The sequence below is a fragment of the Varanus komodoensis genome, unplaced genomic scaffold (genome assembly GCF_004798865.1).
Source record: "Varanus komodoensis strain SLA01 unplaced genomic scaffold, ASM479886v1 scaffold13_3, whole genome shotgun sequence".
Taxonomy (NCBI): Eukaryota; Metazoa; Chordata; class Lepidosauria; order Squamata; family Varanidae; genus Varanus; species Varanus komodoensis.
The window spans coordinates 7,009,734-7,024,830 of NW_025335409.1; the positions used below are offsets into that span (position 1 = coordinate 7,009,734).

The 15,097-nt window shown below is 41.1% G+C and overlaps 1 protein-coding gene across 2 annotated transcripts in view; it reads right to left on the reverse strand.

The window, feature by feature from the left end:
• CPNE8 (copine 8) overlaps nucleotides 1–14,846 on the reverse strand; it is a 75,686-nt gene extending 60,840 nt beyond the window's left edge. Inside the window, exon 1 of one of the 2 annotated variants that reach the window (XM_044423521.1) lies at nucleotides 14,588–14,846. In XM_044423521.1, the coding sequence (XP_044279456.1) occupies nucleotides 14,588–14,721 (134 nt within the window). In that variant the 5' untranslated portion in view covers nucleotides 14,722–14,846. The remainder of the gene's footprint in view (nucleotides 1–14,587) is intronic. The other variant, XM_044423522.1, reaches the window with a different exon arrangement.
• Between the last annotated feature and the right edge of the window lie 251 nt (nucleotides 14,847–15,097).

Below are 15,097 nucleotides of genomic sequence, written 5' to 3' on the forward strand. Positions count from 1 at the left end.
TACGAAGACATATTCAACATCTGGTAGCCTTCAGCAGCCTCTAGTGAAGAGAGTGAAGCCTGGAAAGAAGGGGTGTTAGATAGGTTTGGGCAACACTCCTGTGCTGAAAATAATTTATCGGTCCATGTTTCTGTATTAGGGGCCAAGGATGGCTGAGTAAGTTGTATAATTGGTGGAAACAGCTGATGGTTCTGAGAATTTTTTTTGGGATTATGATGTGAAGGTGAAGAGCAAGTGGTGAATTTGTTAAGTCAGGTACTATACTAGCTTCTAGTAACTTAACTTCATGTGGTTTCAATGCTGTGTGGGAGGATGTTATGTGGTTAGAAGTCACTTTACGCTATTCCAGATCATGAGAACAAAAATATTGGCACTGGGAATGATCCTCATAAAAGGAAGAGACTTACTGTAGTGAGGGTGTCTATGTCTGCCCCGGAGAACCTTGTGCTGATGGCTAAGAAAGCCTCCTGAAGCAGAGGAAGCCAGAGATGTCTGTTACTACTGAGAAGATCTACAGTTTCTTAGGAAGTGATAGCAGCATTTTGGTGAATGGTGACAAAACTGAGCTCATTTATAATGAAACCATGTTCCAGATATCATCTAGGCAGTTATGGTCCTGAGGGGCACTGCAGCATCTCCAAGCTCAGTGTCAGCAAATGCATTAGAGTTTGAAGAAGAATCTGCAGCACAGGTGGCTGGACTGGGGTCAAAGTAGCTTCAGGTTTACTATTGGACTCCATTCTACAATCTTTTTTTCAGTCCCAGAGCTTGGGAGTTTGTCAAATGTTTGTTCAGGCACTTGGTTTGTTTGATTTGTTTGGCATCAACTGTCAGCAAGGAAGGGCAGGCCTTGAACTGTTTGTGCAAGAGGAAATCAGCATTATAAGGGCTGGTGTTCTCAGTATCTGTAACTGCTGTCCTAGAGTGCTCTTCATAACACTGCAAGATGGAAGGAGCTTCAAAAAGCCAGAAGAGTTTTCTTACAAGTAGCAGCTGAAGCGATGTGTGGATGTTATTTCAGTGCAGCTGTGTCTGCTGCCTTAAAGGTTTGCTCTTGCAGTAAAGAGGCATACCTTTATGTTTCTCCTAACCTGAATTATGAAAGCCTGACAGTGGGTACAGGTATAACTCTGTGTAATTCTTCAGTACAATTGAACACAGTTGGAGTTGTCATTGGTCAATGGCATTTTCCTACCACAATTGTTACCCTTGTTGAAGAAGACGTTGTGGGGGTAGTGACCCCCGAGGGACAAAAGAATGGTTAAAGAAAAGACAGAGAAAATAATAAAGGAAGGAAGGTCATATCAGCATCCCTGCAGGGAATGCAAAGATTTTTATACCAATCTTTCTTTTTCTCTTTTTTTCCCATTATGTGGAGAACATTCTAAATGCTGCAAATTACTGCAGCACACAAAACGTAACCGGACAGCCATCTGAATGGGATGGTGTAAATTAGTGTCCTGCAACAGCAGGGGTTGAACCTGATGGCCTTCATGGCCCCTTCCAACTCTTCTATGATTCTATGACCTGAGAGGCCAGCAGGAACCATACCTCGAGTGTGCAAAGGCAAGGTTGATAGGCCCTGCCTAAAGCTCTATTTAGCTTTAGAATGTTCTGATTGATTGTTCTGAAGAGATGCATAAACCATATATGTGAATCATAGAGACCATGAAGAACTGCTATTCTAAACCCAAATTAAAGTGGCACTGGAGGGCAGCACTGCCTTCTCGTTTAAAGATAATTTTATTTTTAAAAACTTATGAAAAAATAAACAAGATTGGAAGGAAACTAGGCAGTTGCCAAGAAAAGTGCCCTTGGACACAAATGATACCTACAGGAACTTTGCTGAAGACCCCAGGTGCAGTGGTACAATTTGATAGTGTTATGTCCATAAAGGCCAAGTTTGAATGGTTGTGAAAGACATGATCAGAAATTGCATGTTCAGTATTAAGTTTTTTATGTGATAGGGGTTTTGGACTGGACTTCAGTGAAACAGCTGAAACTATGTCAAATTATATTATGGCAAAAGAGATTTGTCACATGTGCAAGGTTAGATGAACAGAATCAGATTCTATTTAAAACTGTAAATATGCATACATCTCAAAGGCAGGTGAGAAGGTAAAATTGAACAAGGTATTCATGCTGAGTGATTTCTCTCCAGAATATGGTTTATGATAAGCAATATACTATGAAAGTCATGATAAGGCTTCATCAACATACATCTCTGAATAAGCCATTTTCACAAAGTACTCCCTTTTGTTATATAAGTGCATTGGTAGGAAAGCCTATGTAGTTTTTTTTGTTTTAGGATACCACCACTTCCAACACCACTTCCAAATACCAGTTCTGCAAATGTTTTAATATATTGAGTCATATTGTGATGTCAAGCTTTAATTTAAATGGTATAAAAAGTATAGTTTTACACTTATGTTAAATCAAGTTGAAGTACTGATAGGAGGTTGCATTGTTCAGTTGAGTGATGTTCAACTTGTATGGTAAGCAAGAAATTCATAGCTTGAATATTTGTGTGTGTCTGTGTGTGTGTGAACATATAAACATAACTATTATTAGTAAGACTTTCAAGACCAGTTCAGTGCATAACTCATCATTACTGTGTGGCTATGTTTTGTTGCTGTTGCATTTCGTTTTGTTTTGTTAAAAATAAAACCTGGAAAAATTCCATAGCTTGTGAAGACTGAAAAGCCAATTCTGTCACTAGAGAGTCCCAGAACATCTTTGACCAATTTTGATTGGTACACCATCTATGATTAGATAGTAGAATTATTACAATGTGCAGTATGTTAGATTTCCCTTGAGGATTGTCCAGAAAATTCTGCTCATATAAAATATACAACCTATGGTACTGACAGGAACTGGGTGTTATGACCATGTTATACCAGTTTTGTATGATCTCCACAGAATCCTAGTTCATTTCACAGTCCAATTGCTTAAGGCCACAGCAACTAAAGGCCCTGTTCTGAATAGCTCCACATGCTGAGATTCACTAGCTGACTATTCATAAGTGGGCATTTTCTGTGGTGACCCACAAACTGTGGAATACCTATCCTAGAAAGTTCTACTTGCTGAGTCAGGCAAATATATTTTATTCACCCAAGCCTTTAAAAAGTATTTTTAACTTACTTTATTTTTAGTGTATGTTTTTGTTATTTATCTCTTTCGAATGCCAAAATCCTCTTGAAAGAATACTTTTTAATGTAATTTATTATTGTTTTTGCTTTTTTATGAATGTTATCCTGAGAGCTTCAGTTATTAAGATGACTCAAAAACTGACTGAATAAATGCTTTTAGCAGGGATTGTTAGAGTATCTGCAAAAGTAACCATTTATCTCACCACTAAGCAGTTACAACCACCTCCACCAAACACACTTAACTCTGAGTGAATATATCACTCATAAATTAAAGTCTTAGCAATTATATTTTTACTACAATCAGATCACATTTATTGTTCCCCTCCATATAACACTCCCTCCTTTTTCTGCTTTTTGTTTTTTGCTCCTCCCCTCTTGTTATGTGTAAGCTTTTCTTGTCACCTCCCCATAATTTAATTTGCTCCAAGACTTCACCAAGATACAATGATGTAGTCTGTTTTCAATACTAGGGTTGAAATATGGAGAAAGTAGCTCTAAAAATTAATCAAGTGCCTTTCCCTCAGCACTGAAACTAGAATCTACTTAAAATGAAAATCATAAATAGAAAACACACACACACACACACACACACACACACACACACACAGAGAGAGAGAGAGAGAGAGAGAGAGAGAGAGAGAGAGAGAGAGAGAAGCCAAATCAGTGGAGTGGAATGGAATGCGGTGAGATGAGGTGTTTGTCAAACCTACAGTACCCTTCTCACACCTTAGGACTTATTTATGAGTAAACAAGCCGGAAATTAGGCTGCAAATCACATCTGCGTGTTTCTTGGAATAAGTCATATTGTACACAATAAGGCTTAATTCTGAGTAGACATACATAGGATTTTATAAGGGAACAGTATTTAAAACCTCCTCCCTCCCACCCCACTATCCAACTGTTTTTATTAAATCTTGTTATTCCATTGCTAGATAATGGTAACTGACGAACAAAATAGTCCCAGATTTCTTAAGACCTCTGCAACCATATGAACCAACTTTTCTCAAAGCAGATGTGGGAAATCCAAGGGTTTGGTTGCAAATGGAAAAGATCTGGAGGAGGGACCAGTATGATGATTATTAAAACCTAGTCAGAAGCAAACATGACAATGCCTCTTCACGCCTACTCATTAAACAGGTTTGCATTAACAGCATTTTCAAACTTCATCCCAAATTGCAAGTCTCTGCATGTCTACTCACAAGTAATCAGTTCTTTTGCCTGCAAATTGCACAACTCAAGACCATTGCAACAACTCAATTCTTTGCACAATTCAAGGTCCATTGCCCTTAAATATCCCCTTATCACAGATCTGTGGAGTTTAAAGATATCAGCAAGATCAGTGAAAGGAGATAACAGCGAAAGAAACTTGCAACTGATATGCATGACTTGGATAGAGGCTAGAAACATTTTTTTCTTGTCTGGTTGTACAAAGACAAATATAGTCCAGAACTTCTTTTATCCACTAGCATCCCCTTTTTAGAATTCCCCAAGACTTGATATAGATAAAACAAAGAAGACAAAGAAAGACCAGGATAGGAGAGGGAAAAACAGTAAAAAAGAATGGTGATTGGAAATGGAGGAAAAAGAGAAGGAATACCCTTAAGCCCAGTGGCTTCTTCGAGAGGGGTTACTAATTTCAGAGGAATGGGGGGGGGGAGTTGCAGGATGTGGAAAAGTTGTACGCGTTAACTTTATGAGGTGTGAGATGCACGGGCTTATTCTTGCTTTATTACAACAATAAAACTTATTTAAAAGCCCTGTGTTGCAAGCCACACCGAATACAGCATACAGCATCCTTCACGCTTCCAGCAACAAAACATACACAGACCTAACCTTCTTTTTAGTATAATCTGGTACCTGCAACTATATAGAACAAGTCTGAGGAGGCTAATTAGATCTTTTGCTGTGAAGTTAGTGAGCTTCTGCAAAAGCCAAAGACTCCAGTTTGCAGCAGTAAATTCACATGCCGTATGAAATGCCACTATTTCAAAAGTGAGCTCTTCCCCTAACTCGTAAGATTTCCATTACAAATGGGCTTTCAGCAGTGGGCAGGTAAGGACAGAAAGGTGAAATGCTACACTCTGTGTTGGTTGGGCAAGGGAGTGGCTGGGTTCACACATCATGAGAAGTAACTATGCATGGTTACCACAGACAATTAGCCTCCCTCCAACCATCTTCCCTCTCCCTCTTCCAGATGATATCCCAGGACACACCATGGGAGGAATGAGGCTCCTCTCTTTGACAGCCACAAGTATGAGCTGAGTAGAACTCGCTGCGGCTATCAAGCAATCTCTATTGGGCAAACAGGGCTTGCCTTGAAGCACAGCAGAGAGGATGAGGGAGATGATCAGGTACCTTTGTCTTCTGATCCAGAGGCGACTGCTGGAGCAGGAAGGTGCCAGATCCACTCTCAGGCAAAAAAGAGAAAAATCAGCTGGGCAGCACTGTGGAAAAAGGCAACACCACCCAGCTGATTCCCCTGCTTCCCCTTCCACAGGAGGAGGGAGAATCAGTTGGGTGGCAGTGTCCAGTTGCAGGTAGTACTGCTCAGCTGATTCCCTCACTCATTCCCCTTTCTTGTGAGAGAGGCATCCTCAACCCTGCCTGCACCCAAGCACTTTTGCTTGCAAGGGACACTGCTGAGGGGAAGGCAGCACCAGATTGGGTATGCTTCGCTGGTCAGTGGAACTGAGATTATGGGGGTAGTAGGGAAATCAGCAGAGCAGAGCAACTCCTAACTGTATACTGCCACCCAACTGATTGTCACTCCTTCTCCTTGTGCATGAGATCTCCCTCAACTGTGTGTGGGGAGGTGGTGGGGGAATCAACTGAGTGATAGCATATTCCTGCAAGAAAGAGGATTGTTACAGCAGGATCTGGGCAGAACAGCAATGCCTTTTACAGCTGCACAAAACAGCAGCTGTCACTATTGCTATCTAGCTGCTTGGAAAAATTGGCAATAGACCATTCTTGCCAAGCAGCTCTCTGGTTCTGGCCTTGATATCACAATAAGGTATGTTTTCCAGATATGGACAACACAACATGCCATCCTGGTACAGAGAATCCATAGAACAGCTCATTGTGGTTTCATGATTCCTAAAGACAAAAGTACCACACTGAAATACCACAACAGGTCTTGGAGCACCTGAAAGATGGACAATGGTAAAAAGCTGCCACCGCCTGGTGTGTTGTGCAAACCCACCAGTGAGTGTTGTGTTTCCCCAGAAACTGAAAGGATACTGCACTCTGAGGGAAGAGGGGAGCTTTTATTTAGGTAGATGAAGGTATCAGGTCAACTCAAAATATTCAGGTGTGCCTTATTGTACCTTCCTAACAATGCCCAAGTGACAAGCATACAAGGCATTTAACTTGCGTTTGACTCCACCCTCTATTGCTTTGTTTCCCTGCCCTCATGAGCATTAGGGATCCCTTGTTACTTGATCCTTTGCTTGTTCTCTTATACCAACATAATCTTTCCTTACAAAAAGATAATTCACACATGTCCACAGTCTCACTGTGGGCAGTCAAACCAGCATCCCCCAAAAAACAAAGCTAATTTCTAAACTGCAGTACTGTTCTCTTTAAGGGTTAGAAAGTTCATTGCTATTATTATACTTATGAATGTATTCATATTACATCTGTTTTACCAAGTTAATCCTTCCAAAATTAAATTTCACATTTTAATTATAAGCTTGTAATCTGTAAATATGCCACATGGCTTTTTCCTGAACTCTCATGGCGGTTGGGTGGGATTGTCCTCTTAACCAAAGGTGCTCTATGACCAATGTAGAAAAGTTATTTGACAGAATACACACAAGTTTGTACACATGCCTAGAATTAGTAGTACAAAATAGTAACACATATAATTAAAGTACAAAATTTGCTGTTAAGATGTGTCCTCGGACAGCCACTCCTTTAGATGGTTTTCAGAGGGGGAGAGGTCTATCCAGTATGCAATTGCATGGCAACAGCTTTTAAGCCATAACGGCTAAAAGGAACTAGATTGAAGAGCAAAGTGTTTCTGATTAACAGTTGGTGGGCAACAATGAATGACAGCAGTTTGCTGCCTTCATCTTCTGCTTGAGGGCTTCCAATTAACTTCTGGCTAGTCACTGTTGGACACACAATGCTGAACTACAGAGCTGATCCATAATTTAGTCATAAAGGACATGTCATGTGCAGTTCCCTGAACTGCACCTAAAGAGGATCATGGGTAGGTCAGAAAACATCCCTGTCTGAATTCCTAGAAATATACTGCTAGTCAGATAGGCAGGTTGCTTATGTAGCAAGCATAGACTGAGGTGAGGTAGGAGCCTCAGAGGTGGATGGGTGCTCCCTGTCTGAAGAAGTCCACCACCTGCTCCACACCTCCACCCTTAGGCACTATGCCCTGTTCCTTTGGGCCTACTTCATGAAAGCCTGGAAATGAAGGCAGGAGCTGACAATGAGTCCCTCACCTAGGCAGAAGAGGGACTATCCATCAGTCAGAGACAGTTTGCTCCCACATCACCTGTACTCATAGAAAAGGCACCTGGAGTGCCATCAGAAAGTTTGGTTAAATAAGTAAGAAAGGAAATAACAAGGACAGAGACAGTCCAAGGGAAGAGGAAGGAGTTTTTTAATGAGAGAAAGTATAAACAGTTCAGCAATATAGAAATAAAAGGGAATTTGAAGAAGCAACAAGAGGAATTGAGCTGTAGGATCCATAGCAGGTATGAGGAGAAATTGAGAAAATGCTAGGTATAACCAGAGGCAAAGGAAAGAACTTCTGGAAGCACCACAATGGTAGTCAAAGAACTGAGGGAATGGGCAGAAACCTTTCCTAATACCAATATCAGCATGGGGGAGGGGTTCCCACCTAAACTCTTTCAGCTGTATAACCTCTCAACAAGAGGTTACACACAATCACAGAGTCCGTATGTGTGATGCACAGAAACCACAAAGATGACAACATCATATTATTTGAATCAATAATACGATAGTACAAAATAAGATTCATATGATTTATGGACTTTCAGTGGCATCTAACAGGGGTTGTCATTTGTTTTGAAGCTTTACCATCACAAGACAAGATCAAGTCAGACTCAGAATACACCTCTAAAGGAAAGAAGGATAAGAGGTACATCAGAAAGTAGTTCTGTGTTCCAACTGTTTCATGATATCATCAGTGAAAAGACTCTCATTATCCTGAAACAAATAAAGGTTGAGAGGAAACCAGGAGCAGTTGTTTATATGAAAAGGTTAAGGGCTTCTGGTAATGGAAAAAAATAAATCCTGGAATGAGTATGTGCTCAGAGTTACCTTTAGCCTTCTTTAATTTTGTCCTACTGAGACACTATGCAGACAGCTGGTTCCAACTGATGGATTTCAGAATTCTAGAAAAAACACTTAAGCCTGAAGTCTGCATACCCCTGCCTTAGAGTGATTACAAATGTTCTAAAACTGTCTATAACAGAGTGGGCAGACATCATGCTTATAGTATCAAATTCCTGTTTTATTTGGACACTGAATTCTACCAGCCAGAGCCAAGTGCCGACCAAGAAACAAACCTGTGGCTCACAGTCTATTGCCTATTGCACCCTATGAGTCAATAAACCCTTGTTGATATACTGCAAATCACCTGGAGTTTTACCAATAGATTCCAATGTACTTTTTGCTCTGAGATGAAATGTGTATTATATTTGAGTTGACTTCAAAGTCAGCCATTAATGTCATGGAATGGCCCTGGCCAGTCACTTTGTTCAACCCACCTGATAGAACTGCTATGATAAAAATGGGCAAATAAAGAATCCTGTGAATGTTATCTTGAGTTACTAGATGGAAAGATGGAATTTAAACATAGAATCAAAATCAAATATAATCAAATAAAATATCAACTATATGTGTTATATACTTATGATGGCACAATTGTCATGCACCAGGCATACAAAAAACTATGCATTTTATGTATTTATATCTTCCCTTTCCTTACATTGGCCCCAGCATGGCTAGTATTTAAGGTGTCACACTTATTTTGTATTTTTAACAAATACAAAAACAATCCACCGAAAAAGTTATTCTTTTGCATAAACTAACATTGTTTGCTTTGATCACCTAACACCTAATAAAAATCACCTTACACAGATATAATATGAAAATGGTCTGTGAACCTACTTTTATCATATCAGTCAGCCTGATGCAATTATAGATCTCAACGTATGTTTCTAAAAACCTCAACTATCATACAATTATATTACTTTTGACCTAAACCTAAAAAATACATTTCACAATGTGACATAACTGCATTTATTTAAGCTTCCAGATGCAAAGGTTCAAAACATGGATCTCCATATAATTTGCAATAATATATACATTTCTAGTGTTCATACTTGCAACAATAATTTCAAACACATGACAGCAACCTTTCTATAGCTGTCTGGAATCAAATATTCTCTCAAATCTTAGTGTAGGAAGACCAATTTGGGTTTTGTTCAATATCTGAACTGCAAACCAATGTTTGCAAATGGTCACAAATCAAAACCATAGTTTGAAGTAGGTCTGCATTAACTATGATTTGGCATGATGCATTAATTAGTATACTGCAGGGCCACTATTTTGTCTTCAGAGATTACTGCATAAAGGGACTGGAGTACAAAGCAAATAAAAAAGGAAATAAAATAAGCATCCTTAAGCTCCAGCTAACTATGGGTTCCTTTAACACATAGTAAGTACAAGCAAAGTAGGCCTATATGTTTGCAAACTGAAGCCATATTAGTTCAAACCATGGTATAAGCATGATGTATGAATACCATTTTAATATGATGATAAATAAGCTCATCTCATGACTGCTGTGCTTGTTGGATACTCTAACAAGAGCTGCTATCTCTGAGAAACTGAGTTAGTTACTAATGAAATAATAGTTCAGGGGTGGCCAGACTTGCTCAATAGAAGAGCTACATATGGTAAATGTCAGATGTTTGAGAGCCATAACATAAATTCAAAGAGCCCCATGTGGCTCCCAAGCCTTGGTTTGGTCACCCCCTCAAAAGCTTAACCAAATGCAGAACCAAAGGCTTACAAATGGCAACATACTTTCAAATAATGCTTAATCTTCATACCCATAATGATCTAGCTACTTAGGAAAAGAAATCCTGTTTATACAGATACAATTCATTCATTTTTAGACTCTTTTAAGAGAATTAAAATATTTCTGTACCGTACACACAATTAACTACCTCCTCCTGTATCACACTAGCAATCACTAATTCACATTAGTGTCTGTTTTCAGCTATCACCATGAATTTTACAGTTCAAAACAGAATATTTTTGCTTCTATCCACTCTGCTTACACCTAACAGGGGTTACAACCAACACTGTCCTTCCCTGGCTCCCATCTGCAGTTTCCTCAAAGTCTACTCCAGTGGATCTCTCAACATCCAGATTAGATGGGGGTGCAGCGGAGGAAGGAGGAATCTATTCTGCTGAGGGATGCTCTTGCACTGGTAGAGAGATTTCATAGGATACAAGTTATTTTAGCGTTAATATGTAACTAATCAATATTAAGAAATGTATCTCCATGATATCATCTCCTGTTCACAGACAGCATCAGGCATCCTCAGTATGTCTGCAAAGGAGTCAATGCACAACAAGCAGAAAATAAGAGAAACTACACTATGACATATAACACAGATGCTTCTTGGAGAAAGATTAAGTGTGGTACATTTAACCCAGATTAAACATGCAAACAGTACATTCAAAATCATCATCATCATCATCATCAATATATTTATATTTTATACATATTTATACTAATAATTAAAATATTATTGTTTTAAAAACAGCAGAAAACTCCACCATGAAAATAATCAGAGAAACAATTAGTGAAAACAAGTTGGATCCATCCAAGACATGTTCTGGTACCATCAGATCTATGCTGGTTTGTTACATCAACATTTCTGTTTGCAACATTCTCTACCACGGCAGTTCACACATAACAGCAGCAAATAGTTAATTAACCCATGTTTTGTTGGGTCACATGCTTGGTGTATGTCACTGCCATTGGACAAAATCAGCTTCCACTCTACCCAATCAGAGGTTGTTTAATGATGTGTAAAACTGGACTCTATCAGTTATTTACGGGTTAATAAGCTAAAACAAACTGCAGGTTAACTGTGGTCTGCTTACCAGACAAGTAACCTATAGGCCCTGCTTGGAGATAGCAGCGGCCTCCAGCAGCAAAATGTGAGCTAATTAATTCACAAATTGTGGAGACATGCGGTAAGAAAAGGTTGTTAATGGAAATAGGAAGAAGTATGCATGTGGTTCAGTGGGGTTACTTAATGTATGCATGTGTGTTAAATAACCTGAGCCACGGGCATGCATTAAATAACCCCACTTCAACCAGTGGCTTGTTCTTAGGTTGTTTAACCTACAAGCAACCTTTAGTGTCCCTGTTCAAACATAAGAGGAACAACCCTCTATTGTGTCATTCAAGGGTTATTAATAGAAACAGGAAGCAGCACGCATTTCTACAATTTGTAGGTTAAGTTACACAATATGCATTAGGCATGGCCATTATATCAAAAACAGGGTCATAATGTTATGGTTTGCATGCTAGGAAACATTTTCCAATTGGGCTGATTAACTCACAGTTTGCCACCACCATGTGCAAACTATGTCGATGCCTTAATCACTGGTATGTCCAGTCATAATTTTTAATAACAAGAACAGCATTTCTTACAGTAAAGTCAGTAGGGCTAGAATATTAATTTCTTTTCTGCACCAGTTTTTGTTCAGTTGTTTGTTAGAAAATTGCATCAAATGTGTATAATAAATGCTGCAACTTTCCAGAACACCACGTCCAATTTCTAAGTGCCTGTAAAACCAGGCACTAGGGTTAGGGTTAAATACTCCCAGCCCTGTTTTAGCATCAGTGTGCTCTGTCGAATATTTCCCTCACCCCTTGTAGTAATCTTTAAAAAGGGGGGGGGGGGATATTTCCATTAGAAAGAAAATATACATCTGGTGTTGAGTAAACAGCTTTAAAAGGTACTACCATAATACAAGAAATATGGTGTCACCAAGGAGTTTTCCTCCCATGACAAGCAAAGTCTGCCTACATGGATGTAGCAAAACTGGATTATACCATATTTTGTCAACATATGACACTGGTCCTACATTTCCAAGCATCAGACCTACACTGTAACCAGATATGTAACCAGTGATGCTGCAAACAAGTACAGATTTGCTATTTTAAATGTCTATTTTAAATAGATCAAGGAAAAAAACTCTGAAGTTTAGAAAACACTTTGGAATAATAGAGATATATTCTATTTTCTTCTGCTTGTCTTGCTGATCAAAGGTATCGGAATATGTACAGATGTAAATTAATTGTTCTCCAGCCACAACCATTCAAGAAAACAGCTATACTCAAAGTCTAGAAACAATAATAATTTGGAAGCATCTTTCCCCCTTCTGCAAGTTTCTGAACATGACTATGCATATTCATTTTTTTAAATCACTAACTGCAAGAGTTATATTAGTAATAAGCCACAATTCTTTGCTTGGGCTCCAAGATCTGAGATTCTATAAAACCTCTTATTAAAATAAGCAGGGACCAGGAAATGGATGCTGACTATGTCACAACAGGCATTACTAATTTTAATTTCAATTTCCCCCCTACCTTATGCCACTACTACAAAAGAATGTCTCCTTGAAGGGGCCAATTTTAGAGTTTAAGAGAAAGGGTATGGGTAGAAATGGAGAAATCTGACTGAATGACCTGTTCCCTAACAAAGAAATGTTGATACAATTTATTCAAGATAAATCTGATATAAGAAATCTTTGTCTCCATAGGAAAGCTACAGGAACACACACTATTCTTCCTATGTTTACACTGAGGTCAGGCAGTCACCATTTCCCTGCCATTTCCTTCTCCCTGTAACAAGGAACAAGGAAATGGGAATGTTCAGCCCTTTTTATCCAAATTTACAAATTCTTGGCTGACTCATTATTTAAAAAAAAGAGATATCTTTAGCAAGCTCAGAAATCAAGGAAAGCAACTACAAATAAATTGGTACTTCCTTGTACCCAATGTATTGGGGGGGGGGAAGCAACACCCAGTTTCTGGAATCCTATAACCTTCCATACTTTACTTCAACACAAGGAAACAGTACCCACTCTTGTCATTTCATTCAGAACCTGGCAGCAAAGAGATTATTATTTTGACCCTATCCTTGGGTGCGTTACACATTTTGAAGGGGATAGGACACCAGATTCAGGAGATATATTTCAGACCTTACTAATCCTATTCACCTCACTCCATCCCATCCAAACCCAGAAGGCTACATTCTATTTTTCATTCAAGGGAAAACTGGTGTGTAGAGGCATGGCCTCTGCTCTTCTTTTATTCACAAGAAGCAATACTGGCAAAAGAAATCACAGGGTATAAAGCAGAATAGTTTTCAGACCAGATTTCACACAGAAAGCAAGAGCAGGAGAAAAAACTGTCTAATGTATACACAGCATATTTGAGACAAGAGGACTTTTATACTCGGGACAAGTCTAATACTGACAGAAGCATGAAAGGGCATATATTACACGATGCAAGTGCCACCACATGCACAACAAGAAGTTACAACTTACTACACCCAGCAAAAGGGAACAGGCTAGGAGGAGGAATGATCCTATTCAATCTCAGAACATAACAGAAGAAAAGCATTTCATAACTTTTCAGCATGGCTGAGAGAAAACCATCTAGCAAAAGTAAAACCAGATGTCAGGGTGTGTTCCACCCCGAAAACGGAAGGAGGGGGAGTAAGAGGGCTATTTCGTGTGGCTTTTAATTTCTCTTGCTATGAGGCGTTGCTTTCTCATTTCCACAGCGGACTCGCGTCTTCCGCGCCCGTCTCTCTCCCAAGGTTCCTCTGAGGCGGTCTATCACCCTCTTCACCGCAGTCCCTGACGGCGCGGAGAGGCGACCCGTGCAAGGCAAGACGCGAGTTATCGCTGCCAGCCGCCCCGAGTGCGTGCGTCACACGCAGTCACCCTCTTTCCCCATGTTGCACAAAGGAGGGATTTCACAGTGCACGAACTTCCTGAGGGAGCGAAACCCGCCCGCAGCAGGAACCTCGGCGAGTCGCACGCTACGGACGGCTCTCCCCTCCCCGCCGCACCTTCCGCGGTCGCGGAACTCCACATCCAGGGGGCACCACAGCGGGAAGTGACCTCGCCTCCCACCGCAGCCCACTCACTCCCGAAGGCGCAACGACACGAGACTTTCCCGTTCACACGTTCGCCCACACCTGGAAATGCAGGCATTCCTCTGGCACGCAACACACCAGCCCCGCTCCCACAGCTTCGACTTTCCCGTCCACTAAGACACGTATCAGGCGCGGGGCAAACCAAAGCCGCCGCCGCCGCCGCCGCCGCCCCGCGTCTGCCCTGCTCCCTTTCCTCACCTGCAGGACACAGATATTTCCACTCTAGTAGCCGGGATGTTGGAGCTGACCGGGCTCAGATCCCCCACGGACGCCATGTTCCCGTATCTGTCCAGCTTGGACAGCTGCCCCAGCAGTTTGTCCGGACCGAACATGGGGCAAGAGGCGGGGCAGCGAGGGAGGGAGAGGAGGCGCTAACGGAATTTCCCGGGCAGGCACCGACAGCGCGCGGGGCGGGCGGCGCGAGAGGAGGGCGAGCACGAGCGAAATGACAGCGCCGTGCTGAGGAAGCTCGCGGGCGAGAAATGCCAGCAGCGGACTGCCGGAAAGGGACCGCAGGGGGAGGGGGCCACGAGAGGAGTTTGTCTGTGTATATGTGTGCGTGACGTCACCGGCATCGGGAGTCGCGTGTGCCCCCCCTTTTCTCGGGTGACCAGTAGAACTGGCCTGGCGCGCGGTTGGGGAGAGGCTTCTTTGTAACGGTTCTGCGGCGTGCAACGAGGCTTGTTTGCGCTCCTTCCCGCCGCGGGG